The sequence below is a fragment of the Habropoda laboriosa genome, unplaced genomic scaffold (assembly GCF_001263275.1).
Source record: "Habropoda laboriosa isolate 0110345459 unplaced genomic scaffold, ASM126327v1 scaffold101, whole genome shotgun sequence".
Taxonomy (NCBI): domain Eukaryota; kingdom Metazoa; phylum Arthropoda; class Insecta; order Hymenoptera; family Apidae; genus Habropoda; species Habropoda laboriosa.
The window spans coordinates 784,715-804,812 of NW_017100207.1; the positions used below are offsets into that span (position 1 = coordinate 784,715).

Sequence of the window (20,098 nt, forward strand, 5' to 3'; positions counted from 1 at the left end):
GTATTAATATGGCGCAAAAGCATGTCCCAAATTTCATATAAATATACATACTCGAGAATTAATTTCAATTCTGAGAGAGAGAAAATGCAAGATTTGTAAAAGAGTGAATGCACGGACTTGGTATTTCCCTTTTTTATTCACACGGTGTAAAAGAGAAAGAACGGTTATGATTGCCCTAAATTTCGCGTAGATATGCAGACAGGATATTATTCTTCTTCAATTTTAAGCCACTTGGTGGGGCACTAAAACGGCAGATCCTCCGGGTAACCACGTAATTGCGCTACTTATGGACACAACGTTGAACATCTTTTAAATTACCCGGCATTTTCCCGGGGTCTTATGATCTTTTATCAGTGATAAATTCCCCTTCTTAAAGTCTGGCCGCGTCGTCGTATCGCGCGAAGCGATAAAAGTACCGTAACTGCGGTCATATGTATTGATTATGAAGAACTGTCTGCTAGTTTTGTATGCATGTGCTTTCGAAAACTCGGTTACGAGGGAACTGGCGTATCTACTTACCCGTATATACGCATCCTCGAGTGCTTGTACCCAATTAGAAATCTCTATTTTTAACGTAAAACTGTCGTAACACCCATCCTTCTCGTATTTTCTAACAAAAAAAATCCTAATAACATTCGCGAAAAATGTCTTACAAATGTATTTTTCCATTTAATAAACCAAACGAAATTTAACTGAATTAAAATTATCTTAAAAATATACACTATCCCGTTCCTAAGTATCACATTCATCCGTCTACATTTCTCTCTATTTACTCGAAGATGTGGTAAATCTTTCAAAAGAGTCGCACATTTTTTAAACAAATTAAATCCTCCACTTCCTCCTTCCAAGCTTTTCATCGAAATAAAGAACACGGTGAATAAATAGATACAGAAGTACGACAGTTTAGCTCTATCAAAGTACGTCCCACCCAAATTTTTTAATTTCAATCTGTTCGTTAATTCTTGCTCTTCGAGAACGAGCGATATTTAACAATTTTCCTCAAACTCACAGTCCAAAGAGCCACCGCCACTAGAAAGCAGAAAATCTCGAGACATTCGACCCTCGACCAGTCAATAAGTTGGCGAAGGTATCCGTCGTTATTTGAAAACAAGGAAATTGTTTAAAGGCCGGCGCGGCGTCAAGTGGCTTCCCCATCCATTCATCCGTCCAACCACCCATCCATCCATCCTCGACTGAGGTGCAGAAGCAATGACGAGAGCGTGCAAAGTATAAGTCGACACTTGATCTTCGACGAGAACTTTGCTAGAAATCTTTGTTCCCCGGAGTGCGAGTGTCAACGGCTCTCTGTCTCCCCTCGAGTGACACGAGTGTTATAAATTATTCGGTGGCCTGCCGCGAAGCATGATATCGATTCCCTGTGCCGTTTACTACCCGCCACGTTTCTCCACCGGCCATATTTACGCCTCGTTCAATTTTAATTAACACACTGCCGGTACGTTGCGAGAAGAAAATACAGGTCGACCCACGTTGAACCGCGAAACATCTACGAAAAATGATCTACCGCCTCGGCAATTTACCGGTTTATCAGAAGTTTCCTCTGGGGGAAAACTGTTTTTCTATATTTCGCGAATTTTTTTTTTAAGGGTAGAAAGTGTGTGCTTGCGGCGATACGTGTAGAATCGGCGTGAATTTGTGAAAATCTCCGTGGGTGCAGGGGATTCCCGCCCCACAAGACTGCGGCGCAGACTGATTGGCGCCAGTCAGGGCCGTGTTACCACGGGGTGTCATGATAAACACCGTACCACCCGCTACATGACTGGCAGGCGTGCTAAGAATTTGGTTCGAGGGCAAACGCGTTGTTCTTTCGCAGCCTAGAAACGATACGCAGTCGTACTGTGGCATTATTCTTTTAAAAAAGAATACTTCCTTCTTCGTCGTACAGATACAATCGTAAATAAATAACACGAGGTATATTTCCTTTGAAATAATGAAATTCCCTTCAGAGAGAGAAATATCGTCGTATTATAAATTCGAACGACCTACATCGAAATTCGTCTTTTTCCTCTCTTCGAATGAAATTTCATAGCAAATATAGTCCGCGTATATCATCCTCTTTCCATCATACGTCTCTTTCCTCGAATAAAAAGGAACCTTCTATAATGGCGACCCTCAACTTTCCTCTTAACTTATTCTAGAAACGAGTCGATGTGTTACTTTTCTACAGAATCAGTAGAACAGGTCGTCTAGTGTCAGACCACTGAGAAAATACCCAGTGCTGTAACAACAAGCCTCGAATAACGAAATTTCCTGCGGGGCAAAACCAGTTCAATCGCACTGAAACCCAGCAGAGAAATTTGCTATATTCAGTGGAATAACCTGGCATGTGTCAGACTGCTGTGCGTGTCGATTAAACGAGGCCGCAGTGGAATAGCTCGGCAATAAGCGAACAAATGCAGTTCGACCGGTTTCCTCCATTAATAAACCAACCTTCGAGCTAATAAAGTCATTCCTACCGCCTACTGTCTCATTAAAACGTTACATCAATCCTGCCATCGTAACGCAACACCGGTGGAGAGAAAATGCTACGGGAAACAAGAAGAGAAACCTCGAACGGGAGAGACGAATTAAAAGTTTCCCCGGGCAAACAATCGAACCTGATAGAAGTCAAGGAGAAAGAAACGACGACCATGGAGATTTCTGACGTCCGTGGGTGAGAGAGAGAAGAAAAAAAAGAAAAAAAAACGAAAGAAACTTGGGTGACGTGACTCTGTTAAGAGAGTCGCGAGACCTTCTTTTCATGTTTTATTCCGCCTGGTGAAAGTTCCAAGGCGAGATCAGACTTGCGATTTGCATAGAAATACGCAGCATCTTTCGTCCAAGTTTTCCATAAGTCGATACTCGCTGGTAAAGATCGCAGATTTTTCACGGGGATTTCTTTTTTCCTTTCGTTCTGCAAGAGGGTGATTTTGGCTTACCTGAGCTACCTTTTCTCCCATGTTCGACGTGTGCATCGCGCCCTGGAAGTATTTCGCGGACCCGTTGTCCTGCAAGGAAAACTGAAATACGAAATGAAAGAGTTAAAATTGAGGAACACTTTGTTTCTTTTTTTTTTTTTGGTTTGTTTAAAAAATTCTATTATATCGTAGAAGTATTTGGAAGAAGGTTAAATGGGCGTTACCAACTGCTTACTTTGTGTTTGATGGAATCCGGCCCCATCTGGCTTAGGGATGGCGACTTCCGGTCTTTGGACGTCCGCCATTTTTGCAAGTCACTTTCGGACGCAACGCCAGGAAAGATTTTCGAATGTTTAGTTGCTAGAAACACAAATGCCTCTGTTAAATTCCACGGTATTACCACGATGCGATATAATCACGATATGTTCGTTTAAACCTAATTAATCGTTTACAAAAAACTATTACGTGTGAAATACAGGCTCGATTAAATCAAAACTATAATCCAAACCACAGTGTGTTTCTGGAAATAATTGGTAGATAACGTGATTAATCTGGCGTTACTATTTATCGTTCGCGCCGAACATCGGTGCACAATTTACATTTTTTGGGGGGCGCAAGAGGTGGAAGAAGGTTGGAAGAAGAAAAAAAATACAAAAAAAAAATTGATCGAACTATATGTGTATTTATGTACGAATGTTGGTAGAGATGACTCGAATGAACAAACTCTTTAGGGAAACACCAATTTACCACACACGCGCTAATCTAAATGTAAGAGAAGAAAAAAAAGATATTACGGTGTGATGACGAAAGCACACAGATATATATGTATGTGTACATATATAATCTTGATAATAAATCGATGCTATTTTACAGATCAAATGGTTCATTACTGACAAGTGTGAACACTAAGGTAAAGAAAAATGGTGGCTAACGTAGAGCCTACTGACGGGGTGTAGTTAATATTGGAGAGAAACGAAATAGAAATGAGAAATGAAAGAACAAAACCGAGCCTATATCTCGATCTAAAAGCGTTAAGAACAAGTGTGTCGTTAATTAACGGGTTAGTCAATTCGCACTATAGAAGCTGCATACCTGTGAAAGAAAGATCGTTTAAAATGTATTCAAATGTAGAAAAGAGACCGTGTAAATTATTCGTAAAGATGGCGATGCGACAATTGCTACGCTCAGGTAGTAAGTATGTATAGAATATTTTATTCGGAACATTTATTTACGTGTATATAGATATATATATATATAGAGGGAAATGTGGGGATCGTTTCGATGATGATTTGTACAATGATAATCGTGGTGATTATTGTCGTTGATTTCTGCCTTCGTAGACCGTTTTTTTTTTTGCTGATTTCAAGGCGATTTTCGTGTTAAGATCTCGAGACAGAGAAGAGAGAAAAGCTGTGTGTTGAGATTGTCAGCCAAATTGTTTGCCCCATATCGTGAACAAGAAGCGTAATTAATTGGTTCGTCTCTCGTGCCTCGGTCAGCCGTGATATTCCACAGAATTCATCTTGATAGGTAGCCTAATAATTTTACACTCTAATTATCATCGATTTCTTATCAAAAATAGTGTTGTCAAATTTAAAAAGGAAAGGTATTTAAACCTGAAAATATTCAGGAGATCTCATCTTCTAATTTTCTATCAAAAATTCTGATTAGTTATACGAAAACGAAGGTCCTCCAATTATATATTTAATACAGTCGCTTAATTTCGAAATTTTTTTATCAGAAAAAGTGTCAGGGCCGAGAAGCTGTTACCAGCTGGACTGGAATTAAATTCCGTGAGTACTGAACGGCTGACCGAGCGATGCTAAGGTGCTCGTCTTGTAAACAGTACGGCGTAGATAAAGATACGAGAGATGTAGGCAGGTAGGTAGGATGGAACGATCTGTGACACGTTTCACGGATGACAAAGTATACGAAGGGTGATACAACCGAGAAGACGATCGAACGACATTTTCTCACGAGTCACTTCAAATTCAATTTTCTCGAAAAATTAAGCTACTCACGAAAAAAGAATCTGTTCAAGTTTGCACAACATCGTACAATCGCTCGCTGCCCGATTGTAACACCCGTTCCTTAAACACCCTGTATACATGAAGAGAGAATGTACACAAGTAGAATAGAGATGGTGGTTGTGGTGGTGGATAGGCGGTATATAATAATAATAAAAAAGAAAATAAAGACAGGCCTATGAAAGCTGAATCGGACAACGGTACGTTATCTCTTGGAAAAAAAGAAGCTCATGACCAAAAAAATTGTATAAGCCGCAAGCGCTTGGTAAGTTGTAAAAAGGGGTGCAAACTCGCCGGCGCTCGGTCGGTTAAAAGAAAAAAAACCAAAAGGGGTGGCAGACGGGCTGCACCATCCTGTTTTACCTTCCGTGAGATTATCGACTGTCGCTGGTCGTCGCTCGAGGGTGACGTGTTCGCTCCCTCGGCCCGCTACTAAAATACGTTCACTCTGGTTTGACTTTTGGATATACAATTCAGTCAGGCCTGATCCGTACGGAGGGTTTCTTTTCGTTTTTTCATTACGTTTTTTTTTTTGTTTTTGTTTACTTTTGCACGGATAATTTTTAGATCTACGTTGTTTGGAAGAACAAAGAAAACGGGGGAAAGAGAGATATACAGTGATCGACGGGAACGGACGCGCGGCGTTCCTTCGAACGCTGTCGTCGAGACGCTCTACGGGGTGGTAAAGAGGGGTTGCTCTCGGTCAGCAGGCGCCAACTCGCGTCACTCGAACGAGACACGACTCGCGCGCGGCTCTTTCGACTTTCGAGCTTTTCTCGCACGTTGACAGATAGCGATTCGACAGTCCGATTTTTTTTTCGTTTTTAATTTGGGGCTGTTTTGGGGACGGTAACGTTACTTATGGATAGAAAAATGAGAATATCGATGGAATATTCAATGGGCAACGTAGCACTAAATTTTGGAATTGAAATAGGGGTGAGAAAATGTTACTCTACGTTTCCTTCCACTTATTTTTTCACGAAGATTCACCCCTTTCCAAGTTACATTGTCCAGCTCGAAGACAGTCTGTGTTATGTTAATAATAATTTTGCAACGATTGGTAGGGTTGTAATTTCGAGCGATCAGAGAAAAATCAATTAGAAAATGATCGATCATTGAACGAAATTAAAGCGACCATAAACTCTCTCCCGAGAAGCTCCATCATGAACGTGTACAGCGATAATTCCGGCACGTGAAAGCCCCTTACCAGAGAACGGAGGGACACGCGCGGTCGCTATCTGTCAACATTCGCGACACGAAACATCGCATGCGGCAGCATTATCTTCTATGTCGTTAATTGCGATTTCGCCGCAATACTACGCGCGCATCCGCATTCGACGCTCGATCTTCTGCGAAGCAAATAAATCTACCAGTCGCACTCTCTCTCTCTCTCTATCCTTCGATTGTGCATCGAAGAATTCGAGACTCTTCCATCCCACGAGACGTCGCTCGTGTTTCAGGAAAGCGAAGGGAAAAGAAAAGAAAATACGAACAAACTCAGTCAAACTTCTCTTTCTTCTTTCCAATCTATCACTTTATTTAAAAAAAAAGCAAAAAAACACAGAATGAAAACTTTGACACGCGGGGCGAATGCAACACCTAAGTGGTCATCGGCCGTTCCACAGAAAAAGCTCGAGCTAAATACGATCAAAGAGGCAACCCACGAAATATACCGAGAATCAAAGGAAATAAAATAGAAAAAAAAGATATATTTATGTAAAAGAAAAGAACAGAAAAAGAAGGAGCTAACGAGCAAAAATCGATTTGGACGTTCAACTACTTACAAACGCTGCAGGTGAGGCTGCGACACGGCGCCCTCGCCGCTTCCGGTTTCACCGCCCTCCTCGAGATCGCGTCCAGGCTCGCCGCGTGTGACACGCTTCGTGACGGTCCCTCTGCTCCTCCAGTCGATGAAAAATTCCCACCCTCCCAGATCCCGGACTTTTGCGAGACCTGAAACGGAAAGGTAAGAAACGGTGGAGCAATACTCTCTCTCTCTCTTGGCTACCCTTGACTCGGACTTCCGTTTCACGTGACACGCCGGCTGGAATATCGTTAACATCGCCGTACACTCTCCTGCGACACACGATCGATACCGGACGTGTTTTGAAGCGGGTGCACGCGATCAGGCTGAATTTACCCGGTGAACAGGGAGGGTGGGGGGATGGTTTCGGGGTTGAGGGCATGGTTTAAGGCTAAGGTGAGTATGTGATGGAGGAAGATATTGGGAGTTGCTGTATTATTCTAGGAATAAGGTGGACACCTTTCTTCGGTTGTTTCACTTGGAAGGGAAACGAATGCGAAATAGTGAAACGTTGCAAAAATTTGTAACACCTTCTGCAACACGTGCCTGAATTTTATATTTTTCCAAAATTATGCATCTAGTGAAAATTCTAAAAAATACAAATTCCTCGTGTGATTTCCCGCACACAAATTTACATGCAAATCAGTTAACGCTTAGGTATAATAATGATAAAAAAAAGCTTGTCTTAATGCATTTATTAACAGATGATTGTTTAACATTCATATACGATCGAATTCTTCGATTGAAAGGGGAAGTCTAATTCCCGAGATATCCCAGAAAACACGTTTCCAACCGTTGTGAGAAACGAGGAAAAGTGGAGAAGTTGTGCGAATATGAAAATAAATCCAGCCGTACGAAGATCTTTCTTGCAGCGATTGCGGTTGACAAATGGCAAAAGTGATACGGGGGAAATGGCGTTGACAAGATCGGTGGCGGCTAGAGAGGTCTTTAAAATTCGAGGATGCTCGTGGGAACGGCCGATATTCCGGATATGTTCCGGTGATTCAGTTAGCCTGGGCTCGATAGCGCGACCAACGTCCATTACGGCCGACCATCGGGGATGCTTGTGAAATTGAAACGGGTGGAAGGAGTAGGCGCGACGGGTGGTTTCATCCGCGATACCCTCACAAAGACCCCTCTACATACGCTCCAATTGTACCAGCTTAGATGTGCGCCATTAGGCCGACCTTTGCATGACACCATAACCTTGCATTTCGCGTGGCACGAGTATCTCCGCTCTCGTGCTTCTCAACCCTTTTACCGCAGATTGTTCTTTTCATTCGTGTAAAGAAAATCGTGTCCATTAGGTGTAGGAATTCTCGGTACGGTCAAAGTTTCACTCGAAAAGAACGAAAACAGAGATCGATCGTCGAAATAATTTCCATCGCTGTCGATTACCTTTCGCCATTTTTCTTGAGAAACTCGACGAATGAATTATGCGAACTCATTTCTACACCTGATACTAAAGACACTCTACTTTTTCCTTTTTCCCTTCTCTCCTTTTCAAGTAGCAATCCTCGAGAGTTAACCCTTTCGTCACGAAAGGAGTAATTGCCAAGTGAAAAATCGTATGGAACTTCTTTTTCTTTTCTTTTACTTTTTCAGGAGCTTTTAGGGGCATTTTATTTAAGCTTTTCCCTACTTACGTCGCTCACCCCCTCGGGACTGGCAATCGGCGCGGTGGTGCTGGTCTGTGCAACGTTTGCGGTTGCTGCAGACGTTGCACCACCATTGTTGCTCCCAGCTGGCGGGGGTGGAAGAGCAGGCGGGGGCGTGCCAGTCCTCCCAGGACCCCAAGATTCCATCATTGTAGGTGAACCACATGTTAGTGGGCTGGAAAATATAGAAGTTGGTTCCATTAGAGACGAAAGGCAGGACGTATACTGCCCACGGATATACTCGAAAGTACTCCTCTTTATATTCGTTTAACCCTTTTTCCGCCACAATTATCTTCCCCGAAAATTTCCCTTTAATTTTCGTCGCCTAACCTGAGTTATCGGTAATTTTGCGATACAATCGATCGCACGAGAAGAAGTTTGTTCGAAGAGATATTTAAAGAACATCGGAGATTCCGTCGATGTCGAGGAAGGTTCAATTGATATGCGAAACGGAATAATTCAGATGTTTCTCCGGGAGATATGTGTACGTCTTCGAAAATTCATACGGGGAAAATAGCTGTATTCTTTGCACGTACTTCTCCGGGAGTTCGATTTTCATCAGGCAAAAGGAAAAGAAAGTGGTTCAAGTGTTTTTAGAGAAATTTTCGAGAGAATTTCGTGTATTATTTACAAATCGGTAGCGAGGTATTCTTTATTCAAGGAGCAAATAAACTTATCGAGATTATCTAGATTATCGAGAAAATTGTCTGGATTATCTGGATTATTAAGATTATCTGGATTTTCTAGGTTACCTAGATTACTCGCATTAAAGTTTAACGTTTGCACCATTGTCGCGTTCGGCCAAACTTTCTGTCCATCGATGCAGGTGAAAAGTGTACACAGGTCTGTGGAAATATTACCATGTTAATCTGTACGATTATCGGTTAATTTCAAGTTACTGCAATTGTGCAAGAAGCGAGATAGGAGTAGGACCTAGGACTGTTATCGTCTCCAATCTCAACTGGTACGATACAACGGTAAATCAAACGTGAGCACAAGTTTCCGTTACAAATTTATTAAAAAAAAAAAAAAGAAGAACAACGAATAAAGATTGAGAGAAAAAAACGTCCATCTTTCCATCGAAAAACATGAACGTCAGGTGATGCATTTTTGACAGATTCACGTAGAAATTCCATCAAAGGATAACACGACACGAAGCGTAAAATGCATCAAGAACAACGTTGATATCTCCCTCTGCTCCGTTGAAACATTCAAGCAACCTTCGTTCCCTCGAAATCCAGCCTTTACAACAGCCACGACTGTTGCTTTATTCAATAACATTGACCGTAACACGTCGTCGTCGACGACACTGTGTTCCATCGCGGAGACGCGGCTTCCTGTGACCGATAATCGAAGTCGACGCCGCGACGCACGGTGCTTCGAAACAAAACTACATCTCATCTTGGAAGATCGTTGAGAAAAAATGAAATTACTATTACGACTTTTTCGAAGGAGAAAAATTCTAATCGCTCGGATTGCAATATTTCGATTCGATCGGATAGAAACTATCGCAAAGTTAAATCGAGTCGATCGAATTCTAAGTAGTGAAATTTCAAAATTTCGAAAAACGGTAAAACGTCAGACAGCTGTTTCGGAACAGCGCACGACGTCTCCTCTAATCTGGAGAATGGACGAAAAAGGGAACAGCGATAAATTGTGGAAATCCTAAGATTATGGGAGAATGGTCGATACGGAACAGAGGTCAGACTTGTCGAGTGAAGTGTGTCAGTGTTAGGTCAGACTTGCCAATCGATACAGAAGCTGACGAGCCGCAACGTGATACAAAGGGAAACATACGTGTGGAACTGTAGTGTGAACTGGACGGTGTTTGGTTAACCTCCAACTGGTTTAAGTATACTCGCCGAACGGATAAGTTTCCGCAGACAGCTTACCGAGTTGAAGACGTTGGACAGTGGCGCGGAGAGAACGTGAGAAGTTTCGCTTGGGACTTTTCAAGCTGTTAGGTTTCTTCGCGCAAAAATTAGAGAAGTTTTGATGGAATACGACGACGCTACTGTGGAGATTTCAATAAGAAGAAGAAGACGGTCTAGTTTAAGCTTGAAAATTCTGCTGGAATAATATGTTCATCCTTTCGGAATTAATCTTACGTGAAACTGTTTTTTAAGGATCTTCGAGTGAACACGGTTAATTTCAGAAATTCCACAAAGATCAATTATTCGTCTGCGGATGTTTCTCACAAACGACCGCAATCTGTGAAACACCCTGTATAATGCAAGCCTTTTTACGAGCACAGGGCGGACATTTGTCGCGTCATTTGCCAAGGAACGTCACCGAAACATCTCCGATAATTGAGCATGAAAAGCAGCAGCGTTGCAGGAAACACTGGCCGCGTTAACCCGAAAATCACGAAAGGGGTTGCTTAATTTCACGGAAATTCCAAACGTCTGTGTGTGTGTGTGTGTGTGTGTCGCTCTGTCTGGAAAAATGTCGTCATTGGAAGGGATACAGGAAAAGGCTGTATTGGCGTTGTTAGAGCGGTCCACAAGTTCAGGGTAGTTTCGTTTGGAACGTTTCCAACCATTTCGAACGCGTAATGAGAATTTCCCTCGCCCATGGCTCTTTCTCTCTTTCACTCGTAACGATACGTCCGTCGACACACATATATCAAGGGTGGGTAGGGGGAGAAAACAAATCAACCCCCTTCGACGACCCTTTTTCCCAGTAACAGAGCGCTTGGTACTCGTCTGAACGGCCATTTCTATGCATCGAGGGCTCGAGAAAAAGGAAGAATCCTCGTCGTGATTTCGTTCGATCGATCTTCGCGAATCTTCGTGTCGCGACACTTTGTCATCGCTTATTTACGAACGACAGAGGAGAGATAGAGAGATAGAGAGAAAGAGAGAGGGAGGAAAAATACAGAGATCAATCGAAAGATTTTCGATATCCGTTGCCAAGTGTTTGTTGCACGAGCCTTCCTCCATCGGTTATTCTGGCTCGAAACTGCTTCTCCAATCACTTAAACGCTGTTTACCAAAATCCTCGTGAAAAGGGGTTGTTGCTACTTAGAATACCGAAGACGGATGGTGTCCTTCGAACGAGAGAGATTTCAATTTTATTCGTTTCCTTCTTCATTTTCCCCCGGTTTTCCTTTTTTTCCCTCTCGACACTTTCGCGTGGTTGCCTCGCGTGTCGATGCACCGCCGCTCCATTGAAAAGCAATGAATTCCTTCACCGGCAGCGATCGAAATCGCGTTAAAAACGCGGCGAATTTATCGACGTTCACGGCGACCACCACGGCGCAACCCTGACATCGATTCCACCTCCGTTGGTCGCCGTGTTGACAGAGTGATTTCGTAATACAAATAGATCCACATAATGGACTACCGCTTTTTTCTTTTTTTTTTCCAACCACCTCCCCCTCCAGTACAACCCTCTCCGCGTCATAGACGGCCGCGCTCTCTTTTCACCGGCCGTGGTTTTACCTTGCGGCGTTTGCACGCTATTGTTGGGTGGGTTCAAGGAATTTACATGTCTAAAAAGTGGTAAATTGCCGTCTTGCATTTGCATGCTCTCGCCGCTTCCATATGATTCATGGCAACGTGCCGCGTGCATCTTTTTTGACAGTCGTCCGGTGTCGTTAATTCGACGCTCGTTTCGTGGAAATCGTCGTGGAACACTCTCATGCAGCCGTGAAAGCGTCTGGGTGTTTAATTGATATTCGAGAAAATAAGAGAACACTCGTGATAATTTTATCACTTCTCGTTGTCAATCCTAGGAAATCGAAAGAAGAGTACAGAAATGTCCAAAAAATTCGACACTTTAATTCTATATTTGCGAGATAATTTCTGCAGGCTGTTGATAATCTGTTTTTGTGTAACAAAGAAAATTCCGTGTCGTTTAAAGGTACACACGTGGATTTTTTCCCCGGTGAAAAATAGGAACACGCGAAAAAGTGCTAGTGCAGACCGTAAGGACGTTGTTTTATAAAAATTTCGAGGAGAATTTTCAAAGAAACACACGAAGGTTGAACAGAGGTTCGCGCGATTCTTTTCTTTCTTTCCAGCCCTTTTAATCGGATATTCGCGGATTACAATAGTCAGCTTTAAATATTCATCGTCGCTGGTCTGTTAGTCGTCTGACTAATGAATTACAAGTTTTTGCCGCGTTTTAATGCCCCACCCTGTCCACCCTACTTTCACATGCTAATGCGTTCAAAGAATTTCGCACGGGTTTCTCACGCCTGTTTCCTGAATTCTTTATGAATTCGAAACTGCGAAACCTCCGCGCTAATTTAACCACCGGTGTGCACGAATAATTAACGATCCGACAGCAACGGTCTGCTTTATCGTAGCTTCGATCGGTTTCGTTATTTCGCGAGATCGGTGTTAGTTTTTTTTCTTTTCTTGCCACCGTTGCTGTTGATTTCGAAAATTGAAAATTATTCCCCGTCCGTAAAATTGCTCTGACCCGACAGAATTACCTTTTGCAATTTCTTGTTAATCGCAGAGCGAAGAGAAGCGAGGGGGAACACCTCGTTGCTTAGAATCGGCGAGTGCGTGTTCACACGCGAAGGCCTCTCTGAAAACAACCATAATGCGGCTCGATAGGAAACTAGCACGTTCCGTTTAGCAGCAAATTATTGTCGTTCTTGTTCTCTAATTTCGGGATAAGTTGTAATTGAAATATCTCAGATCTCCTCGTTGCAGTCGCTGCTCGTATCTGTTACTCGTAAACCTTGTACACGTGACCCATAGGCCACGCTGTGATTCCCTTTTCTACGTCCGTAACGAGAGTACCTGTCGGTCTTTCAATTATTTACAGAAAAAAATGACAAAGTGAATCTTCAATTTTGTAATGCAATTCCTACCCAATTCCTTTTTTCGTGCCCGATTTGAAAATAAAACACAGTCGGTGTGTACAAAAGCAGCTTTCATTTGAAACTGAAATGGAACGAAATGGATAATTATTTGAAAATAAAACACAAACGGTGTATCTTTCGATAGGAATGGAACATTACGCTAAAAGAAATATCTGTGCGGAAGTCGATAAGGTTCTCGCCACCTCTGAAAATCGGACACGAACATTTGCAGTCATCCAATAAATAGGTGCCGATTGTCGTACATGTTTAATTGAGAAATAAAAATTTATTTGAGCGACAAATTTCAAATCGACAACTATCTTAAATAAATTCGATATAAATCTAGGAATAATTCATCGATTGATAAATATGTATTCGACGTTAGGAAACGGTATCCATCTTCGACTACGCCAGTTATTAATGTTTAGCGATACGAACGATGCTCGTTCGCCAAGAACAGTAGCTCGAAACTATGTGCAACATTTCTCAGAGTCGTAACTTTCGAAACGGATAGCTCCGGCCAGAGCCATTCGATGATTAAACTGAAAAGCTGCGATGTTTCACCATCCACCTAGTTCCAATTTAACCACCAAGTCGGAACCCAAAAACGATTCCGGCAACTTTTCTTCCCAGTCTCTAATTACGAGACCCAGATTTCTTCAATCTCTGCCAATCGAATCTGCGAGAACTTGGTCGGAAAACCAGCCCGGAAGAGTGTCCCGGGAACAGAAATTCTCCCCTGGCGGCGCTTTCAAAGCCAACTTTGGCACGGATACACCATGAATTATCAGCTCTATCCATTTAGAGACGCGGCTTTCGCTAGTTCAAATTAGTTTGCCTCGTTTCCCCGTCGAAATTAAACCATCGTTTTAACCAAATTGTTCCTGGCTAATAGTAAACGTCCTCAACTATGAGAGAGTTGATTTTATATCCAGGGAAAAATACATATTCTCTCTTTATTTTCAAAGTAAAATTAATACAGCGTATACTTCGTAGAGAAGAAACGTGAGTACAGCGGAGGAAGTACGTTGGTACGTGTAACGTGTCAAATACGCGAACAGAGGTTTCTTTGATGTTCCCAAAATAAAATTACCCGTGGGCGAATAAAATTACTCACGAGCGATAGTATATTAATCAGTCAGGGTTTCGACTCACTTCCGGTCCAGGAACGTCCTTTGAAGTGGCGCACGCCGAGGTGAATGCAGCTCTCGAGTCGTATCATGGTCACGCACGCTCCTTAACGCGAGATAAAATCTTCAGGCTCGAACGAACACCTTCCATTCATCTCCTTCGCGCCGCGCGCGTTTTTTCTCCTTTTTCTTCTTATTCAACCGGTTCATTCACGAGCCTGTTTATTCACGCGACGCCTCTGTCTTTTCACGATCGCTGAAAGAACCGGCCTTTTTAGGAGCACTTTGAGAAGCACTCTCCCTCCATCGACGTAACTCACCGCGGCCCGGCTTTAATTCCTTTCGCTTGATTTACCTGAATGAGAAATTCGATTTTCCAATAACTTTCCTCGAATATCCCAAATGCAGGAGAAATTTTCATCTAGAGAAACCATATTTTTTTCGTCGAGAACGTTGGAGGGGAATTATTTGGGTGAATTCTTTGGTCGAGTGTTATCGAGGAAATTCGGTTTTTCATTTTTCATTCGACCGAATATTCCAAGTTTGCAGTTTCAAATTTTCTCAAATATTCTTCGAGACAGAGCCCTTAGACAGAGTGTTTCGACTAATTTTACCACCTGGAATATTTTTGCTGTACTTGAAATTTTTCATAATTTTAATCGCTGTTTCACGGACATTTTTGCTTAATTTAAAAATTCATTTCAGGTGAAACAGCCTGTATACTAGGCGGAATAGAGGAGACCAAGGCAAAGAGACTGCCTTCTATACAATAACTCACTCAAGGCAACATTTACGCAGCACGAGTCTTCAAACTCTCCCCTACTTACATTTATACATAAATTCCAAGGCAGAACCGAAGCAAAGTCCCTGGGTTTCTTTCTCATTAAAGCGAGCGTCAAAGTGCATTAAATCAAAGTTCACACGAACTTACGGAATAATGGGACGAAGAAGCGAAGTCTACGCGTTTCTGTTCCCCTTCCGTAGTAGCCTTGTCGCGTTCACCTGGCCGTTTCTCAATCTTCGTTGCGTGTTCAACGTTACAGCTCACCTTGAAGGGCGCGGTAAAAGCCGGGACATTCCTCTTTGTCACCGTGCAAGTCGCGGCTTTAATCAAGCTTCAACGTTAATCAGCGGCCGCGGTCACCGTTAAACTTTCTTTCTCCAATTTCGAACCTAGCCAAAGTCCTGCTACTCTCTGAATCTGGCTGATCAATCTCGCAAGTTTCAACTATCGTTGCTACAATGGTGCGTATTGTGTCTGTGTTTAATCTGTCGGAAATTAAAGGGAAACGAAAATTGCGTTAATTAGAAGAATAAGTAACCGAGTGGAATTTTTGATATTTTAATTTTTTTTTTTTTTCAATTTGTATGACTCGAAGGTATAAGGTTTGGACAGAAGTTTCTTATCCAGTACCCTGACTCCTTAATTCTAAACACGTGCAACAATTATCGATCGAGGTTGGAAATCCTTGCAATTAGTTAGGCCAAATCGAGATCGTCTCGCGTGAGACCCTTGTAAACTCGATTTTATGACGTGATTATTTGCGTGGAAATTAGCCTTCTCGGGAATTATGTTCCTTTTTTCACGAATTCTAGTTCCTGTACTTTATCTCGCCGATCCTGACACGTGTGACCAGTATCGATCGAAATTTTATAATTAACCAGGCTGTATCGACACGAGTCACGTGAGCTTGTTGCAACTTTCGAAGCAACTTTCCTAGATGTCTGTATTCTTCCCAAATTCTCAAAATGTTTCAAATCTTCGTTATCATCGCACGAGTTCTCGGTTAATCAAAGTTTCATCTTTAATTACCATCAAATTACCTCCTTGAAGAGTCCTAATTCCACCAGCTTGACGATGTTCCTGATTCTAACACCGGCGAGCAATGTTTATTCAGACGAAAGACCCCGACGATTGACCAATTTCCAGCTAAATGAACTGGCGTGAGCGAGATTTCATGATCCGCGACAATTCACCCTGGCAACGGACCTTCTAATTACATGCTCGTTAACCGTTCGCGCGGATCACACGGAAACTTCCAGCTTTCCCCACGAATTACCCTGTCAGAGACTCTCAGGCGAGGAAACTCCAACATTTATTTACGATCATCGAGCAGATAGATATCAATCTTACGAATACTTTCATCGTCGACAACAACCTCGACTAAACTACTCCACCAATCTCTCCCTCTCTCTCCCCGTCTCTGTCGCCTTTCGTTTCAGATTCGAAGGTCCATTCTTTTTTTTCGTGTTTTCCTTCTCCCCACATCAGATCCTTATCTCTATCACGAAATTACGGTGGTCGCGTGTCACGTTCGCCTGGCTTCGAAACTTTCTTACGAGCTGTTCGTCAGAATTTCCAAGGTATCCGTCATCGTCGTGGCGACTTTCTGATCGTTCCGTAGCTCGGTGTGTTGCGTGTCAAGTGTAGGAATCGCTTCACCTTGAAGGGAAGCACCCACAGCATGAGCACTGTCTTCGGTTGGCTGATGTCTATCGTCAAGGTCTAACCAACGCTCGCATTATTCTCTGTCGTTCAGCTGTGCTTCCCGGTTCCGGCACATGTTTATGTCGTACCCCTCGCGTGTCGAGCTTCCGAATCGTCGCGGGAAGGTGTGTGCTCTGGTTTGACGAGGTGTTCGCCGAGAGCCTCCACGGAGGAAATTCATATTGAATTACGAGGAACCTCTTGTTTCCATCGATCTAGCGTCTCTTCGAGTGGGAACTGTGTTCGAAGGGATAGGAAACTGCCGTGTTTCGTGTAGCCAAAAAGTAGAGACAATTGTGTGGCGAAATGGGGAAATAAGAGACTTGGAGGTTTTAGTCGAGATGTGACAAAAAGGTTTAATTATTCTGCAATGCGTTAGCTTCTCTTAGCTCATGCAGTATTAACCCTTTGCGGTCCTATGTCGTGTCAGATTCGACACGAGAATTTTTCCCTTCAGATATCATACAGCGATAAATTGTAAATGATAGAAAGCCATTTTTTTCTGCATTAATATTGAATACTGAAGTAAAGGCAAACTGGTACTGGTACACACTGGCCAAATGATTGCGGAATAACTGGACTATTCGGACAGCAAAGGGTTAAAACAGTAGAAGTGAAGAAATCGTAGAGAAATCGTAAGTCAAAGGTTGAACTGTTACTTCTAATTAATTATTAAATACAAAGGTGTAACTATTATTCAGGAAGATGGTGTATCCAAAGTGTATCCAAATTACGTCTGCTGCTAGCAAAAGTAAGAAAAAATAACTACTCTGAAGGACTTCGACATTCTTCCGCAACATCGAGCTGCAACGGAATCCTTCGTTCCTGATCAAATCAAATATCTTGAAATTAATATCGATCCACGGCAAATGTCTCTTTCCCACTTCGAAATGGAAACAGTGGTTGTAAATATGGTAATCTTCCCGGTGACCATTGTGAAAGCATAAAATCATTGGAAACGATGTGAATGCTTCCAGGTCAAAGCTATTCGTTTTAATCGAGCCCAATTAGATCCCTATGCAGGCCAATTTCCTGATAAACGAGACACACACCGGTGGCCAAAAGTTTCGAACCACTTGTCTGATCATACCAATACCAAAATCACCCCAACAATTTTGCAATGCTGCACAGTTACCAATACCTAAAAACAATTCTTTTAAATCCACAATTGCTCCATTTTCGTCTGAGAAATCTTCCGTTCGTTTCGCTATCGACCAATTCGAAACTGTTTATCCACAGTGTACGCGAAAATTATTGTATCTCCCGTAAATGCTATCGAGATAATAGATTTTCCTACCGTTAAATCCCAAGTGCAACGAAGGGATTATTTCGAAGCAAGCCACGGCTAATAAAATTTTTGTTCATTCGCACAATGTAATGAGAAAAACTCTTAATCCCTTCGAGGAACAATCTTCTCGAGAATTGGGTCAATGGGAATCGAGTATGCGGTAATCGCAGCGTTCATTGGTTGCCGAAAGTTCACGGAAATGTTGAAAATTGTCCGTGAAAAAAGGGACGAGCCTAAATATCGCGAAGTTTCCTGGATTGTCCAGAAAATATAAGTTACACCTGTCGTCGAGATTCGAGAATAGACGAGAAATTGCGACCGTACTGGCTGTCTTTTATCGGAAATACCGTCGAAAACATATTTTCCTCTCCCAGTTACCGGCGGTAAACATAACTCTGCTTTGCAACAATGAGAAACTTTTCTTTATGGAACATACTTGCCAGTTCCTTCTGATCCGTTTAACTGTGCCCGGAAGGAAATTTATACGAGAGAAGTATTCTTTTTAAATTCAATATGCTCCATTCTGATTGCCGTTGCACTATTTTTTCTCCAGTATTCTATAGTAGACAGTCTATTTTTCAACCCTTTCCCACACAAATTCTAGGAACCATTTTACAAAAACCAATTTTTTTTCAATTTTCAAATTTAGATATTCTCAATAACGCTGAGAAATTATTTTCCCCGGTGAAATTTTTCAGTGGGTCCATGTAAACTCGGTGTAACACAAATACGATCGGTTATTTATCGATTATCAGAAAAAGAAAACTACAAAATATTTGTAATCAATGAATTTTCTCCAATTGGTCAAAAAAGGGTTAAAAAATAATTAAAGATCCACTTGGTGTTTAAAAATATCCATTTCCTAACCCTTTCCAACGCAAATTCTAGGGACCATTTTACAAAAGTAATTTGTTTTCAATTTTCAGATTTAGATATTGCTAATTACACTAAAAAATTCATTTCCTCGGTCAAATTTTTCAGTGTATCCATATAAACTCGGTGTAACACAAATACGATCGGTAATTTATCGATTATCAAAAAAAAAAGAAAAAAGAAATACGAAATATTTATAATCGAGCAATTTGCCCGAATCGTGCAAGAAAGGGTTAAAAAATAATCGAAGACTCGCAGTGTATTTAAAAATTTCCATTTCCCGAGTCGATAGAGAACACCCGAAAGTGTCTACGACACGAATATCCAGATAACCGGTGTAAAACTGTAATTTGCGAGACGTTTACAATTGCAACAGCTATTATTTTCAATTCACACCGAGCACACTTGTCAAGGAAAATTCACCGACGAGCAGATTTATCGGCGAGATATCCATTGAAATTAGAATCCTGCGCTTCTTGCACGCGGCAGCAAAAGGCAGCGGGGAAAGTTTAACAAGCGTCTGGTGATAAAAGCCGATCGGGAAGATAACGGCGTTGAGAGATCGGTCGCGAGATTGCTGCCTCGACGATAGCAACTGCAACGATACAATTGCCAAGGCCGGAATTGCTTCAAGCTAGGGATATCGAATCGATCGTCGGACCGGCGAGGCAAGAAAATAAGCCGCAAAGCGAAACGTAGTCGCGGAAAGGAAAAACCAAGAAGAGTAAGCTGGAGGTCTCTCGATACGGCGAAAGAAACGCGAAGAAGAGTCTTGTTTCATCGGAGAAACGGTTCCTCTTACTTTTCCTTCAAAGCTGCTTGATTTAATGGTATCGATTAGTCCTCCGAGCTACGATTAATTCTGTGTACAGGAAATGGCAATTTCTTTCTTAGCCCTTCAACACATCCGCGATAATCCTTCTTTTTCTTCCGAGTGTTGCTCGTCGATGCTTATAGAGGCAAATGGAAGAGCTAAAAGGATTTGTGAAAACATCTCGGGGCTTCTATTGTTCGAGGAATAATGCAAATTGTGAAATTTTTATAGATATTATTGCTTGTTTCTTTTTTAATCGACATATTTTTGCATAAATTCTAC

At 42.1% G+C, this 20,098-nt stretch overlaps 1 protein-coding gene across 1 annotated transcript in view; it reads right to left on the reverse strand.

The window, feature by feature from the left end:
• Positions 1–20,098, reverse strand: part of LOC108570657 (potassium voltage-gated channel subfamily H member 2) — a 115,251-nt gene that overhangs the window by 49,891 nt on the left and 45,262 nt on the right. Inside the window, exons 5-10 of the mRNA XM_017932548.1 lie at positions 8,393–8,579; positions 6,727–6,895; positions 5,306–5,374; positions 3,151–3,275; positions 2,937–3,017; positions 2,714–2,728 (exon numbers count right to left, since the gene is read on the reverse strand). Of these exons, the coding sequence (XP_017788037.1) occupies positions 2,714–2,728; positions 2,937–3,017; positions 3,151–3,275; positions 5,306–5,374; positions 6,727–6,895; positions 8,393–8,579 (646 nt within the window). The remainder of the gene's footprint in view (positions 1–2,713; positions 2,729–2,936; positions 3,018–3,150; positions 3,276–5,305; positions 5,375–6,726; positions 6,896–8,392; positions 8,580–20,098) is intronic.